The sequence below is a fragment of the Arthroderma uncinatum genome (genome assembly GCF_011692745.1).
Source record: "Arthroderma uncinatum strain CBS 119779 chromosome Unknown scaffold1, whole genome shotgun sequence".
Lineage (NCBI taxonomy): Eukaryota > Fungi > Ascomycota > Eurotiomycetes > Onygenales > Arthrodermataceae > Arthroderma > Arthroderma uncinatum.
Genome location: NW_022983863.1, coordinates 6372168 through 6389416, shown reverse-complemented (window position 1 = coordinate 6389416; position 17249 = coordinate 6372168). Strand labels below are relative to the sequence as shown.

The following is a 17249-nucleotide window of genomic DNA, read 5'->3' as shown; positions in this document are numbered from 1 at the left end:
GATGAGGGTAGTGATACTGCCTAGGCTGTTGCTGTTGTTGTTGTTGTTGCTGCTGCTGCTGGAAATTCTGGATATAGGTGAACCCGTTCTGCGCGCTCGCGTTGGCGGCCTGCGGCTGCGGTGGCGGCGTGCCGTGGTGCTGCTGCTGATGCGGGACCTGGTGGTGCATGGCCATCCGCTGGACGTGATTGCGCGACGAGGGCCGCGAGGGCACCGGTCCCGGTCCCTGGCCCTGCGGCGGCGGGTGAGCTGGCGGCGCGTGGGGAGCGTCTATGGGCGGGGAGACGGAGGGCGGCTGCTTGATGTGCTGGAAGGACGGGTGAGCCTGGACGGCCGGATGGCCATCTTCTGGCGCGGGCGAGTCATCGTCCTCGTCGTCGTCGAGCGCGCCTTTGCCGAGAAAGTCGGTCGGCCCCTTGTGCTCGTGCGGTTGTCCGTACTGGTCTGGGTCAGCAAGCTGTCTGTCTAGAGTCTGGGGATGGACCTACGTATTGGTATCTGCCGAGGGTCTCCTGGATGTCGCCGGAGGAGAACTCGTACAGCTTCTTGTTATGGCCGAAGATGATGACGGTGACGTCGACGGAGCAGAGCACCGACAGCTCGTGGGCTTTCTTGAACAGGCCGCCCTTGCGCTTGAGAAAGGTGACGGAGCGGTTGCGATCGTCCTTGATGGCCTTGATCTCGATCTTGCGGCGGCCCATCTTAGCCTCTCACCATCCTAGACCCAGGACGTAGTGGCCGATGTGGTGATAGCCGTAGACTAGACCGTAGACTAGACCTAGACCGTAGACGCGTACGTATAGACGTAGGTATAGACGTGGGCGTGGTGTAGATATAGATAGATGTATGTGTATGTGCTATGAATAGGAAGTTCTAAAGATAGAAGCAAAAAGAAGGGGAAAAAGGGCAGAAAGTGGCAATAAGGGGGGACGTGGCAGTATGATGCTGACTAACACGCTAAAGTGCCCAGGGCGTGGAGGGAGCGTGTCTATACTGCATCTATATATAGATATGTATATGCATATATATATGCATATATAGACATAGACATATGTAGATATAGATATATGTATGTATATAGATAGTACTCTGTATGTTGATGATATATGTTGATATATGTCTATGTAGAGATATAGAGATGTGACTGGTCCGATGTTGCTTTTTCCCGCCGTGGCTCCGAGGGCAACCCCTGAGTCCAGTGGGCCATCACTTATCACAACGCTTTTTCTCCGGCTTCTCACCATCTATCTTCTTCTCCTTCTCCTTCTTCTCTCCTCTGCTGACCGTCAGACGCTCGTTAAACCACTGCCTTCTACCTTCTTACTCTCCTTAACCCAATTGACGGGGACATGCGATAGGATGTCCTTCTTCTCGCGCGTCTTCCGCTCCAAGGACCCCTCGAAAAAGTCCAGCAGGCTCAACGGCCTGCCCACAGAGCCAGAGAAGCCGACATGGACAGATGCCTGGCTCAGGACAGAGGTCGGACCGGAGGAGGTCGTCGAGCTCCTCCAGGGCTGCACCGTCGAGCTCAAAGATAGGGGTAAACACCTTGACCCCTGATGCAAAGATATTATACTGACTGGACAGCCCTCGATATCCCCTTTCTCCTGCTGCCCTTCAGGCCGACCTCAGACCCTTCGGCGGCCAGGACGTTTATACGCAACTTCTTCAGCCCGCCTGCAGACCGTGCTGACAGGTCGGGGCCGCTGCAGGGCAAGCAGCTCGCCCAGGAGCTCCGTCTCTCAGAGCCCATGGTAGGCCACCACCTTATATATAATAGACATAAACTGACGGTAGAAGGTCCTTTGCAGCGTCATGAAATGGTGCTGGGCCAGGCTGCCCGGCGGAGTCGTCACCTGGGAGGCCTACGAGCTCTTCAAGGTCGGCGAGAACGGTGAGCCTCCTTATCTTTATTGATATATATAGAGCTAACTGGATAGATGCACAATTCGCGAGAGACGCCTTCTCGACCTTCATCCCCCTCAGCGTCGACTCGGACGCCCGCACAAAGATCATCTTCGCCTTCTTCGACCTCATGGCCGCCATTGCTGCCCACGGCAAGTCCAACGGCCTCGGCGGGAGGAAGCTGTCCAGATACGCCGGCTGGTGGGCGTTTGAGCACTCGGACACCGGCAAGGGCTTCGAGGCCAGCTACAAGACCTGGGCTAGGTGAGTCTCCTCCTTATTACAATATATATTTCTGTCTAACAAGATGTAGCGCCGCCGATGCGACGAGCCATCTGTTCTTTGCCTATCTCCGGTCCCAGGCCCCCGAGTCCCTGCGTGGCACCAACGGCATCTCAACCCTCCCCCTATCCCTCCAGAACCTCGTCCGCGCCACCGAATATCCCCCTGAAACACCCTCGCTTCTCCAGTCGGGCACCACAAAGGTCGTCATGGTCGTGGACGTGGTCTCACCAACCCCCTTTGCCCTGCTCCGGCGCGCAAAGAACTTTGAATACCGCGCCAGCGACCATGCCCTCCAGCAGTTCGCCAGCTACGATGACCCCCAGACAGCCCTCACGGAGGAGTGCAGACGGGTCCTGCGCTGCATATCGACCACCAACCAGTCCGAGGTCTCGACCGTAAAGGCGTCGACAAGCCTGCCCGACGCTTCCTGGTCTCGCTTCGAGGATATCGGCTTCGGCGCCGCCATCGAGGAAGACATGGATGATTCGACCAAGAACTCAAACAACACCAAGCCCTTTGGATTGAGATCTGCGCCGCAGTCCCGCACCGCAGATCTAGGACGGCCCACCACTCCATCGTGGGCCGATTTCCTGTCTTCCGGCTTCTCAGAGGAGAACGGGCCTAAGTCGCCGACGACCCTGCTGCTCCCGCCAGACAAGATCCTGCCTCCTCTCCAGGCGGTGCGCGGCCAGTCCTCGCAGTCGCATAAGCGAGGCATCGACGACGGCTCCATGCTCGACCCGGGCGAGCTCGCCAGCATCTCAACCCTCGACCTAGACGATTCCTTCTGGTGGGTTTGGGTAAGCAGTCTGTCCGGCGAAGAGTCAGCCGTCAGAAAGGCCGTGTTTGGAAGATGCGCGCTCCTCGAGACCATCATACCAGGCGGCAAATGGCTGATCCTGGAAGAGCAGATCAAGGGTGCTGCCCCCGAACCCGACGTGGGAGCATACATCGCCGAGAAGAAGAACTTTTTCGGCTTCAGGACACGCAAGGGACGACTCGGTCGAAGCAAGTCGACCGTCAAGAAGATCGGGCTCATCGGAGAACAGTACGACACCGCAGGAAGCACAGTGCCCTCCAGCAAGACCAGCATAGGACCCGACCAACATGCCAGAATCCAAGCTGCCGCAGCCGCCTTGCAACGGAAACGCAGAGAGCAGGAACTCGAAGAAGCGAACCGTGAACGCGCAAAGACTGAGGGAAACCAGACGTCAAAGACCAACTCCGTACACGCCCTGCAGCCAGGCATGATATCAGAGATGTCCCAGGCCATGAAGTGGGCGAACAACTACGACAAGAACAATGTTCGCTCTGCCTACCTGGAGAACTCGCGTGCTGGAACCGGCCAGCCTGCTACCAGCATGGATCTCGGATCGAGGTCATCTACCGATCTCAAGCCAGACGTGCCTCCAAAATCCAACGGCAACGGAAGAGATATACCATCTATCAGAGAACGGCTGCCAATGTCTGCCGGAACTGGGCCAGAGACACCACCAAAGGCAGAGTCGCCTGCTCCCGAGCACCCAGTCGTCGACAGCATCAATTTTGATAAGCCTACTCCTCCAACGCCTCCAGCCCCTGTCACCACCACTACGGCCTCTCCGAGCCCATCTCCAGTCGCAGTTCCAAGCCCTGTCGAGGAAGAGTCCACGGAAATAAGCCTGGTCGACGACAGGAAGCTCAAGAAGAAGCCAGGCAACGCCGGTCTCAAGGGTATGTTCGGTACCCCCAAGGCCGAACAGCCATCCAAGCCGGAGCCAGTTGAAAAGGAGACTTCGTCTGCCGTCGCCGCTGCCCGAGCTGCTCTCGAGGGACGCACCGCTCAGGCTCATCCTACCTCGAGATCGTCTCCAGCCTCGTCGCCAAAGCCACCGGCTTCCCGTCGTCTGTCTGGATTCGGTATGAAGAGACACCAGGACGAGACCCTCGCCAGCCAGATCCCCAAGCCCAGCGTTGAACGTAAACCTGCTCCTCCTCTCAACCAGGAGCGCAAGCCTGCTCCTCCAGCAAAGGAAGACCGCGTATCACCACCACCACCGGTGAGCCAGAATCGTGACGCTCCAAAGCCAATCGAGCCCGTCTCTCCAGTTTCTCCTATCGAGAGGAAGCCAGCAGCCGGTGCATTCTCCTCCTTCTCCCACCAAAGCCCAATCGTCGACCAGCCAGCTTTCACTCCCATCGAGACCCCACCGGCCGTAGAGACCAAGCAAGTCATTCCAGAACCAGTTCCAGCCCCAGCTCCAGCTCCCATCCAGTCAACACAACCCACTGAATCCAAGACCTTCACCGTTGAAGCCGAAAAGGAAGTCCCCGCCGCCGCTGAGCCAGAGGTCCCAGCCCTTGACCGATGGGCACAGATCCGTAAGAATGCTGCACAACGTGCTGCCGTCCCTGATGCACCTGCAGCAGCCCCTGTCGCTGCGGCCCCGGCCTCCCCTCAGGCAAAGGAGCCTACCACCCAGCAAGAAAGTGAGTAGCCCGTTAACATTTAGTAATATATGCCGTGCTAACATCTTCATCTAGCTATTGAAATGCGGGCTGCGCGCATCAAGGCTCGTGTAGCGGAATTGACCAAGAACATGGAGTCTTCCAGAGGCAACTGAGGGTACCATCAGCTCACTTCTACCTTATGTCCATTCACAATTTGATGATTGAATTCTACAAATAGCTCGCGTTGATTTCCTTGTTTTATTTGGTCTCATTTGTTTTCATACCCCCAAATCTTCTCTTTTTTCTACTAAAGTTATCTAGTTCGTCCTCTCGCTCGCGAAACTTATATATCCGAAGCGTTCTTAATTCCATCACCACTCTACCTTCTCCTCCTCTTCCGCTTCCTCCTCGTCCTCTCCCCGTCTATCAACCGCCTTCTCCATCCCCTTTACCCTCTCAAACTTCTTTTCCTATTGGCTCTAACAGCTAGGTTCGTCCACTTTATACCCGGGCCGTCTCATATGTCAATTTTAATTTCAACCTGCACACACGCACACCGAAACCCTCCCCCTTCACAACCACTTGCTTCGCTCACATTAATTTCTTGCTCTAACAGTCTGCCGAAATATTTATTCTTTTATCTCAGCCAATACCTTACCTTGCTCGACAGCTGACAGTTTCCGCTCTTCGATCCTCTTATCTCTCACTCCTGACTTCATTTGTCGCGTTCCCGCGTTCCCGCGATATTTTGTACTCCATTATACAAAGTTTCACGTTATCATTTCACCCTTTAATAGCCTCTATAATTATCTCCAATTAATATAATACGGCTTGAATACATGGCGTGAGTCTTCTGCAGTTGAGATTATTGGCGTATTATCTAACACCGCTGTTGAGCTCAGGCTATTACATTTGCTTTCCAAATGCAAAGGACATAAAAATAAACCCAGCCACCAAACCTGGAGCCTAATGAATGGTCCAGGTTGCCTGTGGTAAAGTGGTATATGCTATCTGCGGCCAAACACCATCTGCTTTAACTTATCCGCAAACCCTTCCGGGGCAGGCTTCTTATCACCGGACTCCGGCTCCTTGCGCTGCTCTACCTCTCCTTTGTCGACTTTAGAAGTTTCAGTACGTACATTCCCTTGACCGCCTCGCTAAAAAAAATTGAAAGGTTAGTCTGTTGGCGCCGACCTGATCAGGGAAGACACGTACCCCGACATGATAATCAGCCCTAGATGATGGGCGTATCGCGGTAGGTGGGATGACATCCGCGTCGTGGGGTTGGCCTCGAGACGGTGGGATATTGGGTGAGCCTATATTCCCAACTCCTCCACGCTATAACAAAGACATCAGCCACCTTCAACTCACTCAACGAAAATGACTACGAGAGTAGTCCTAATGCCCTACCCCAGCAGAATATGCTCCGTCGCCTTGATCGCCTTCAACGCCTTCCCGAACAATCTCTGCGTCGATATATCTATATCTCGCATTAGCCTGGCCCTTCACCCTGCTACTCCGCCATATCCACGCACGCACGCGCGTAGTGACATGCACAGGGACCTACTTTGTAGAATCGGCAGCGATATTTCCCTGGCCTAAAGCGCAACAAGTCGCGAGTAAAGAGTAGAAGGTTAGCCCTTGAAGATGCGAAAAAGGGGGTCGAGGGTTTAGAAAGACCCCTACCTCCGCGCCCATGCGAAACGATCTGGGCACTTTGCTCGTCAGCCATGCTGTAACCTGTTCCCTAGATGCGCGCAGTGCAGTTGACTATATAACGACTTGGTTGTCCCTTTATTCCGCCAGCTTGCGCTTCTCGTCGCCACTTGTGCTTCGTCTTTCTCTCTTCCTCTATCTGCGATAACGGATAAGCTTATCGCCTTATCTCTGCGCTAATGGTTATGTAATCAGCCTCCTTATCTTCGAGATAGAACATCGACTTCATCTTCACCAACTTCAGCTTCATCCTCAGCTTCATCTTCAACATCTTCTCTCAAGCGAAGGAGTGCAAAGTCTACGGGTACTGGTACTGTTACAGCTTTACTTCCAACATACTAGCAATACGCGGAGAGTCACAGAATTATTTTTGTCCTAGCTACATATTCAAACGGCGTGGCCTATCTATATAGATAAACGACCTATGACCCCTGCTAGACCCCTGATAAGGCTACTTATGGTCTATAGGTGGTGGTTTACCTAGGGTCAAATATCGAAATAGCCGTTGCAATTTTTCTACGCCGCCTCACGTTCAGGAAGGCCGAGAGGATGAGGCTTCGTTGGAGCTCTCAGGTTGCCTCCCTCCAGGATATTCATTTCTGGCTTAAGGATCGGTATAACCTGATTAAGAACGCTGATGGCCTTAACTTTATCTGGTATTAGGTCGGCCTCACTGCACGGCTCAGCCACCACGGGTAGGCATCCTCGTGGTCGTGCTCGTGGGTATCGACATAGGCTTACCAGAAAAGAGCCCAGTAAGGAGCTTCACTATCAGACCTCCCCCTTCTCGTACCCTAGTTTCATCAGCGCGCTGAAGCTTACATACGGCCTCTTGTACTCTGGCTCAGATGCATCCCACCCAACTATAACTCGATGATATTGTTCGGACTCTGAGCCCAGAATGGGTTCTCGCCGTCGCTGTAGAGAAACTCAACCACTTCATCATCCGCCTAGACACTGCGGTTGCCGTTCACTAGCGGGGCCTGATCAGTCCCAATCGACACGCGGGGCCGCTCCTGCACAGCCCTATTATGCCAACCTAGAGTATTGCGCATTTGCACTTGCAAATCACGTAACTACCAGAAACCCATTCACAAGCCTCCGTAGGTATACCGTTGGGTATAATCAGCCAGGTAAACGGGATTAGGTGGTTGAATCTATATAGGAAATTCTGAATCATCGGAGTTTTGTACGAGGGAGCGAATAACAAGCTATATATAGCTAGAGTAGTTATGATTCTTTGTAACAATGGAAACTGATTGAGTCTAAGCCTAGAAGTACTAATATTAGCCCTAGATATAAGCACTGCTCTTTATATTCGTAGTAGTCCCTGGTAGTATCCCCATGACTGCCGAGTGGGTTGTGCGGGATATGACCCGGTAGGTCTACGTCATATCGCTTGCGATTGGAAAGGCCCTCTATGTTTTCTCTGTACCCCAAGCGAACGACACTGAATATCCTCTAGCCGTGTTGCAGTCGCAAAGGTGCAGCCGTAGAGGGAATCCCCATAATAAGCCCTATTGTTTAGACCATTGAGCTCGCGACTGACTTTAATTGCGTTCCAGGCGTGCGTCGTCCCGAATAGATTCGACGACCCTCTGGCGGAAAATTTCATGGCTAGCTATAGCGCGGAGGACTTCTATATTGCGCCGATTAGCTGATAGAAACACCCGATTTATTCGCAGACGTGCCTATCACGTATAGAGGAGCCCGCTAAGCGCAGAGCCTTGATATGTGACTAGACAGGAACGACAAGATAGGTAAGGAAAACTCCAGCGGAAAGGGCAATCGGGATTTTTCCACCAGCTACCGTCGCTGGTTGCACTCCGGGGAGTAAAATGACGGTTGGGGTGTGTAGTGATGTACAGCGTAGAAAATAAATACCCCTATTGAAGCGGAGTTCTCCTTGCAGCAAGTCTCTACCTGGCTGAGGCTTTAGTTATACCCTCAATGCCGTGTAGGTTGAGCCGTCGATCGCAGTCATAGACTATATGGAACGGTATCACTGAAGCCATTCGCACTTGACCAACATCTCGAAAATGGGTATAAGACATTTCAGTTCAGAGAGAAAGCTTTACAGATGAACATCGCGGGTGGGCAAAATATTCCAAAATCCAGGATGATAACCGCGATATCACGGAAAATAAGATGGACACATTGTCCCTTATTAATGTAACGGTAATAAATCCAACGGACTGAACTGTTCTCAATCAACATCGCAGCAACCTGATATTACAGCTTGGACCAAAAAGTATCGGTACATGGAGGCTGGGGTAGCATTTTCTCGACGCTGATTGGCTGTGACTAATGAAATATCACATGACAAGGACGTCAGTATATTTCTGTCACGTGTGTTTTACCCAGTGACTATACCTATCTGGGAATAATACCGCTTATTCATTGATGACTCATCACAGTATAGACCTTATACCATATTTACAGTCTCTAGCCAATGAATGACCGTAGCTATAGCTCGCACTCGTAAATACTAGTATATTAATCAAGTGCTGCTTTAAGTCCGGACATTACTCCGTAAAGCAGCAAGGCTTTTCTCCGCCCGACAAATATCAAGACAAGCAACGTTGTAACATTTATAAACTTGGATATAGGACATCTCACACTGATAGGTGGTGGAAGAGAGCGATGGCGGCCATCGAGTGGTGGTATAGATTAATAGAGTAGCCCAGGTGTCTGACATGATGGCTACTATCCTTCCCATCGCCATTCCTGCCACTCTATCAAGGATCGCACTATGAGAAACCTGGCCAGGAAGAAGTTCAACAAACATCCAATAGCTCCAGCCTATTACTGTCTGCGCTACCGTGAAGACCGTGGCGGTCCAGGTTGGGCAGTGATATCGCCGTCCGTCCTGTAAGCTCGACCAGCCTTCTGCAATTTTCCAGTGTTTCTTCACATCTCAACTGAACATGACAGATTCTGTGGCTTAGGTCTGACTTTATCTTGAAGGTTCCCTGCCGTCTCTCCTGCTTTAGCAACGGCATTAACGCGCAAATAGCTACCTATTCTATGCAGCTAAGTCCTTCAACTGGTGTAATGAGCGGGTGAGAGATGAGGGTACAGAGTTCAACTGTTGGGAGGAAGATAAAGTGGCAGCAAGGATGTCCTGCACGACAGAAACTTATTTGGCAGGCAAAGCCCAAGAGCTCAACGGCGACGTGCTTCTGGCTAAAGGCGCAGAATATGATGCATCTACGGTAACTAGTAGGTCGCCTTCCGAATCAACCTCATCAGCACCAATCAAAGACTGCGAAAGCTAGGATAATAACTTTGCGCTTCGCCAAGATGATAAAGGCGACAGCGTATACAAACTCATGGCTTGAGGGTGCAAACTTCAGGTCCAAAAGCAATCGGATTCGGCGGCTCGATCTGGAAGCTAATCGCATGTGTTGCCATCGTGGCGCTGGGCCTATAGCTCCCTATTTCGGCGTGCAGTCCAGCAACTCTACAGAGTCTTCAGCCACGATAAAGTATAAATAGACATGTCTGCACGGAGTTCGCCTGGTTTGCAAAGAAATAATGGCATTTCACTGAAGGCGTCAACGGCCTATACGAGCGGGCGTCAAGCCATGAAAGAAGTCCACCCTTTGAGAGATATCTCCTGGGAGACATGAAAGCAAGGGTCCGCCGGTTCGCTTCGAGATGGCGAATTGCCAAAAGTTACGGCCAATTTAGGTGGTGAGCTAACTACTCGGAGCGCTGAAGATCTTCTCACATGCGAGACTGTTGAGAGGCATGCTAGAGCATGCTAGAACATAATCCCGCTCACCGTGCTCGTCGGCGCTAGGACTGTCGGATCTGAAGATCTAACTATCTCTGAAGATCTGGTTATCCCCTTGATATCAGATATCACGACATCTGTGGGGCCTTTGATCTGTCGGGATTCGGCTGCACCAACGATGCAAATTAAGTGTGATATGAACGATGGGTGCGAAGAGGACGCTCGGATTGGATGATAGACGTATCTGCTCTGTACCCCTATTTTACTGTGGATGCAGTTCTCCCACGAGGTCGAACCCGTGCTCGAATGGTTATGGAGTACTCCGTAACTCGGGGGCTGGTTGTCTCCGTCAGTGGCTATCGTCCTCTCTAGAATCCGGAACAGTCGATACGGAGTAGACAGCATCTCCGAATATGATGTTTGTTCGATGCAGCGTCTACCCTGCAGCCAGCTAGCCACAACCCACTCAATCGCAATTTGTGGTCACTCTAGGGTGCCTGAGGTTACTTCGGCTCGCCCGGCCCTGAACTCACACCGAGAACCGACTATCTCATCGTCGAACCCAGATGCTCCAGGGGCCTGAACGTGGCTGATTTTTCCGCAACTCGGTGGAGTAACGGTCAATCGGTCTCTACGCGATCGAGATTTACTACGTACGGGGCAGAATCATGAGGCTCATCCTCTGCTGATCTGCTCTGGAACTCGTATGGAGGATCGCGTTTCACATTGTGTCTTCCGTTTTAGCAGATATGTGCAAGCCTCTACGGAGTACTCTTGGGGGTTCACCGGCGACTTGGCTTACTGGGATGAATGCCACTCTAACAAGCTTAACTATGGTAAGGATGTGTTAACGCGGTACTAAGTAAGTATGATATTTGCATACGCTAAAATAGGGAGCTTCCTTGTGTTATCCCAGCACAGAGGAACTAAACTAGTCAGTACTAACTACTCTCCATACGGTTCTTGGTACTTTGGTTGCGTGCAGGTGGCGCTGTCGGCTTTGGAAACATTAGTTGTGCATCATCCGCTGTGAAATTGCTCAAGACGAGGTTGAATATCATATGCTGATGAACCATGACAGAGGCAAGGACAATGATGTCCGGCGATGACCTAATAGTTGGAGATCTGGGGATGATCATCGCTACGAGCGTGAAACCTGGCCCTCCGCACGTCGATGATCACACGAGCATGGAGGTTTTCCTCTTCCTTCTCTTGGTCGCCGGCTCAGGGGGCATAGCGGACAATTTGCTGGCCACCGCACGTTCACCGCTTGCTTTTTGGTACCACACATCGTGCCTTTGATCGATAATCTAGATACACACTTCTTTTTAGAAATATATTAGTGCAAGCCAAGCCGGATTCCGCCGCCCGGTAGTATTTCCTAAGACGGGCTAGAGTGGAAACTTCAATTTCGCTTCCTCGGCCGGCACAAAGCTTGTGAATTGTTAATTTCGATCGATTTGAAGTGTTTAAACTGTTCTAATTAAGGTATGTACTTTAAAATTCGTGCTAGTTATACAATCATTAATACAAATATATGTATATGCAAAATCGCGACAAGGCCAGGGAAATGGTATATAAAACAAGGCTCAGATATCCACCGTTCGTACTCCGTATAATGGTGAGGGGTAACATGCAAAGACACAAGGCCACACTAAAGCCGAGGGAAAAAAAAAAGAAAATATAAAGGAATGGGTATAACCACTCTAAGGACAAAAAAGGGAGGTGAACGGTAGAAGCGGCGGGGGTCGAGGAGAGGCAAGGCGGCTTGGCTGGCAGAGCGGCCTGGAGATATGTGTGTATATTGGATTCGTCGAAGGTGTAAATAGGGATGGCGTTGAGCAATTCGACGGCGCGCGTTTAAGAGTCCGGTTGCTGGGCAAGGAACGGTCGAACGGAGAGCGGGAAGTCGTAATTAGCAGGGTCCTCTGTTCTTTAAAAATGGCTTGACCACCGACGCCGACACCAGACACCAAATTAGGAGCGTAGTTTAATTAAGTGTGTAATTCTTTTTTCTTTTTCTGCTTTGTCTTTAAACATCTTGAACGTCATGCCTCATCTAAGAGCCGTGTCGGTTAGCTACCATGCTTCACGGACATGCTCCACTCGCTGCTGTTCTTCATCGTGTGTACTACCTCTGTCCTCATGCATGACCTCGACTGAGTTTGAGATCATGATGCCGCGCGCGGGCGGGTCGTTTGGCTCAGGGTCTATTGAAGCAAAAGACTTTAGGTCCTGCATCTTGACGTTGTTGTTGTCGTCGACGATTCGCTCGTTGCTGCCGTTGAGCGTGAAGCTGGTGGTGAGGTCGCTCTGTGGCTGGCGACGACTGGTATTCCGGTTGTGGGAAGAGTTACCGCCGCGGGGCGTACCGCCACCGATGGTCTGAAACCCGGGCGACTTGTAGGACGACTTCCTCTGCGTCGAGAAGAGCTTGCCGAAGAAGGGGGAGAGCATTGCTCGGATGAGCGGGAAGATCATGGGCAGGTTGGTCACCATCACTGCGACGAAGGCCTCGCGCACACCCCAGGCGCCTGCGAGCTGTGCGCCGTTGACAGGGTTCTGCAGCAGTTAGTACAATATAGGTATAAGATATAGAGTACAGAATACAACGTACCACCAAGACGAAGATACTCTTGAGACATGCGCAGACGAGCACAAAGATGCCGGCGCCGAGCACGATGCTCGCTGCAATCTTCTTGATCGTCCTCAGGGTAGACCTCCAGAGCATGGGGAGAGGGATTAGTATGAGATAGATGTCAGTGATAATGTTTGCGGCGAACGAGACCCAGACGATGGGCAGCGAGACCGCCGGCTGACAGACATCTACCGCACGTTAGACCATAGCTAGAATAGACAGAAATGGGAAGACTCACTGCCTGGGTTTGGATTGATCTGCCAGTACTTGTAGAAAGGCCGACATGCCGTGAAGATGGTGAGAAGCGATGCCAGACAAGTTCCGCCGACGAGGCCGAAACCGACGTATATTTGCAAGCGATAGCTCCCGCCAACGCCCTCCTACGTCTCGTCAGTCCTGTCTATGCATGGAAAGTGGATGGTACGTACCGTAAGTCGAATGTAGAATGCGAGCATGGAAAACTTGAGCATCGAGATGAGGAACGTATACACCGTCCAGCCCGAGATCTGGATCTTGGACCCGATCACCCTAATAACGGTCAACCAGGCGCAAACCACAAACAACATATCGTCACACACCTGAACTCGTACTCCGGACTGCCGACCTCCAACAGCGCGCGCTCCTTGTCCGACATGATGTTGTTCGCGAGGCCATGGGCCAAATTGCCTACGCTGTAGCCGAGCGTCGATTGGACAGCGTACAGCACCTGCATGGCATGGATATATATATTAGCATATATGTCGACGGGGATTGTATAGGCCAGGGACTCTTAGGCGGACTGACCAATGCGACAACCACCAGATAGTCGTCTGGCCGCAGGTTCCTAAATCCTACGGCGTGTACTCGCGCGTACAGCCTGAGTATCGTCGCAGTGAAACCGACGCCGAAGAGCGTCCATATCTCGATCGTGGCCTGGCGACCAGCTTCCTGGGCAGCAGCAATTGCCGCCGGGTCGGTGGGCAGCATGGCGATGTTTTGTTCGAATTCAGATGGAGGAGGTGTATGTCTGCCACTGTCTGTCACTCTGTCACTGTCCGTCACTGTCTCTGCATGATCGATCAATCGACGAACGGTCAGGAAGGAAAACGCCTTGAGTTATGAGATTCCATCATGGATGAAGGCTTGTCTGGTTCCGGGGTCCCCTGCCGTCTGATCGCCCGAGCCATGGTTGCATCTCGACAAAGTCAGATACGAGTCTCTCTCGAAGCTCTACTCCGTACGGAATCTGCATACTTGTACCATACGCTCCCTAGACTACAGCAAAGTCCTATCAGCAGCGCCGAATCTCCTCATGCACTGCGGGAAAACACGACGGAGCCAGACAAGCGAAGCTCGGCGCATGGTGGTGGCCAATAACGCGGACATAATACTACGCTATATTCAGCATTTCCGTTTTGCTCCATCTTTCTCCATCGGAATCTCCAGCGAAATCTCCAGGGGGTAGGGGCGCCCATCCAGGGGCACAGGGGGTCCGGGATGGCGTCGACTTGATGCATAGAATTTGAGAGACAGCCATCCTTGCCGCGCTGCCATGCCGGGTTTGGTCTCTCGGTGATATGCGCTAGCCATACGGTGTAGCGGCGTACGGAGGACGGCGAGAGAGAACCCCAGGGGTGTTTTCTTTTTCTTCTACGACTTCCCCTTGGTTGCACATGGCGTCTCGCAACCTTGGTCTTTAACCTCTCATTTCCTGCATCGAATAATCTCCCTTTATCCCTTTCTTCCGGTTAGTCCTTTCAAATATGCAAGGGCTTGCAAAGGGGATTATCATGGCGCTCGCCGCGTGGGCGACGGGCTCCGCGGCTAGAAACATCAATCGCAGCGAGGACGGTGCCGCCGGCGTCTGTCGAAGGGCTACCGCAGGTTGGGTAGACGACGTTCAGACTAAGCTCGTGCCGAAGCTGTCCAAGGAGGCCAACGTCTATCTCCCTGGCTCAAGCGGCTTCGACGATGCCACGACTCGCTGGTCCGCCCTCCAGGCTCCCCAGGTGAACGTTGTAGTTGTGCCAAACACCGCGGCTGACGTCGTTGAAACAGTAAGTTATCCCTCGCTTTATACGAGACGGGCTATCTTATGCATGCATACTTATCTCTTGCAAGGTCAAATTCGCAAACAAGAAGTCGGTTCCTTTCCTCGCCTACAATGGCGCCCATGGTGCCCTCACCACCATGGGCAAGATGGACACCGGTATCGAGATCTACATGAAGCAGCTCAGCAGCGTCCAAATCTCCCAGGACGGTAAATCGGTCAAGATTGGCGGCGGAACCAACTCCAAGCTCGTCACCGACACCCTCTGGACTGCCAACAAGCAAGCTGGTAAGTCTGTTCTCAGTATATATATATGAAGGGCACAGTATATGTGTATGAAGGTTGCAGTATATATGTATGAAGGTTGAGCTAACTTGGCAACTAGTTACTGGAACCTGCGAGTGTGTCAGCTATCTTGGGCCTGCGCTTGGAGGCGGCCACGGCTGGCTTCAGGGACACCATGGACTCATCGCCGACCAGTTCCTGTCTATGGATGTCGTCCTTGCAAACGGCAGCCTCGTGACGCTCAACCCCAATTCTGACCTCTGGTGGGCCATGAAGGGTGCCGGCCATAACTTTGGCATCGTCACCTCTGTCACCATCAAGATCTTTGATATCCAGTACAGCAACTGGGCCATCGAGACCCTGACCTATAGCGGTGACAAGGTCGAGGCCGTTTACCAAGCCGCCAACGACCACTTCCTCACCAACCAGCCCTCCGACGTCATCAACTGGTCGTACTGGCTCAACAACCCCGGCGCTGATGCGAACAAGGTTAGCACCACCGTCTACCCCCGTATTTTTAACCCAAACCATCTTCTAACGTCATCTTCTCCAGCCTGTCATCATCTTCTACATCATCCAAGAAGGTGTATCGGCCGTTGACCCAGCCATCACGAAGCCATTCCATGACATTGGTGCCATCAGCATCGAACCCAGTGCAGGAACCTACAAGGACCTCGCTGGATGGACCGGCATCGCTACCGACTCTCCTCCATGCCAGAAGTCCGGGCTCTCCAACCCTCGCTTCCCCATCTACCTCGAAACCTACAACGTTCCCGCGATGAGACAGGCATACGATCTCTTTGCTGCCCAGGCCAACATCGCCACCGATTTCCACAACTCCATCTTCATGTTCGAGGGCTACTCCAACCAGGGCGTGAAGGCGATTGACCCCAAGACCACCGCCTTCGCCTTCCGTGGTGATAACTATCTCGCCGCCCCGCTCATCAGCTACACGCCCGCCGACTCAGCCCTCGATCAGAAGGCCGCTAACTTGGGTCTCCAGCTCCGTAACATCCTCCTCCAGGCCAGTGGCCGCCAGGAGTTGCATGCGTACGTCAACTACGCCTATGGTGCCGAGACGCCACAGCAGTGGTACGGCTCTGAGCAGTGGCGCCAGGACAAGCTGAAGGCCTTGAAGCAGAAGTATGATCCCAAGGGAATGTTTAGCTTTTATGCGCCAATCGCATAGGCGTAATATGTACATAGATAATAGACAGAACACCAGTTGCTTAATTTTAATACAGAATGATTAGTTAGGGCCAAGATTTCACTTTATCATCATACTTCATCTATCTGTGACGGTTTCATTCCAACCTGAAAATGCCAGGACAGCGATGTGGCCTGCTCTCCCCAAACAGCCCGCTCGTTCATTTACGTACTACTGCGGTTTGCTCCGGTCGACGGTCGTGTAGAGCCAGTCTCTGCCAACTATAAATCTCTATAAATCTCTATATAAGCCTCTATATCGTCCAGCGCTAAGTTCTGCGGACTAACTATTTTCCGACCAGGCAGACATGCTTAGTCAGAATTCACCTATACTCAGGGTTGACATCTTGACATCTTGATATCAGGCATCATGTTGGACTGCAAGGGATAAAGAGGCCTTGTGTCTAATGGGGCCCATTGGATATAGGAACTGTACCCAACACAGAGAATCTGACACATCGTCATTAATATCATCTCTCGTACATCTCAATTACGTACGTTAGCTTGATACTCCCTTCAGTCCAAGCAACAGTTCTCTCCAACAGAGGACCGATGGCTTCTCAAGACGAGTTAGACTACAAAGCTCTCTTTCTGCAGGCAGAAGAACGACGACTCCAGGCAGAGGAGCGAGCAACACGAGAAAGAGAGGAACGACTCCAAGCGGAGGAGCAACGAAAAGCTGCTGAGGAGCGACAACACGCTGCTGAGGAGCTTAACCAGCAGACATCATTCCACGAATTGATCCGATTATGCCACGACCTCGTCTCTCGGCCTCTACGGGTTCGGAATCCATTCTTCTCTACACAGGGACCAATTGGCAAGCCAACTGGGAAATTATGTCCAGTCTACCTTCGACACTGGGTAGACTGCCAAGATATCCAGGATAAAATTTACAGCAATGTCCTTCACCATTTCCAACCAACCGAGAGACTGTTTCCTCCCGAAGCTGAACTCAAGGGCGTTGCATGGAGTTGTCGCAGAGCATTAAGCAGTGAGGCAGACCTAGCATTTTACGA

General features: G+C 52.1%; 3 protein-coding genes across 3 annotated transcripts; 2 read left to right on the top strand and 1 right to left on the bottom strand.

Moving 5' to 3' along the window:
* Nucleotides 1-1359: 1359 nt before the first annotated feature.
* GIQ15_01890 (morphogenesis protein) lies at nucleotides 1360-4793 on the top strand (the record flags this gene model as incomplete). Its single annotated transcript, XM_033549307.1, has 6 exons — nucleotides 1360-1540; nucleotides 1588-1754; nucleotides 1801-1894; nucleotides 1941-2169; nucleotides 2219-4659; nucleotides 4714-4793. The coding sequence occupies 6 exons, from the start codon at nucleotides 1360-1362 to the stop codon at nucleotides 4791-4793; spliced, it is 3192 nt and encodes a 1063-aa protein (XP_033410258.1).
* Nucleotides 4794-12154: 7361 nt separating this feature from the next.
* On the bottom strand, nucleotides 12155-13679 carry GIQ15_01889 (uncharacterized protein; the record flags this gene model as incomplete). Its single annotated transcript, XM_033549306.1, has 6 exons — nucleotides 12155-12637; nucleotides 12693-12901; nucleotides 12952-13093; nucleotides 13142-13241; nucleotides 13292-13419; nucleotides 13497-13679. The coding sequence occupies 6 exons, from the start codon at nucleotides 13677-13679 to the stop codon at nucleotides 12155-12157; spliced, it is 1245 nt and encodes a 414-aa protein (XP_033410257.1).
* Nucleotides 13680-14455: 776 nt separating this feature from the next.
* GIQ15_01888 (FAD binding domain-containing protein) lies at nucleotides 14456-16216 on the top strand (the record flags this gene model as incomplete). Its single annotated transcript, XM_033549305.1, has 4 exons — nucleotides 14456-14749; nucleotides 14814-15030; nucleotides 15128-15516; nucleotides 15581-16216. 4 exons carry the CDS (start codon nucleotides 14456-14458, stop codon nucleotides 16214-16216), a joined length of 1536 nt encoding a protein of 511 aa, XP_033410256.1.
* Nucleotides 16217-17249: the final 1033 nt, after the last annotated feature.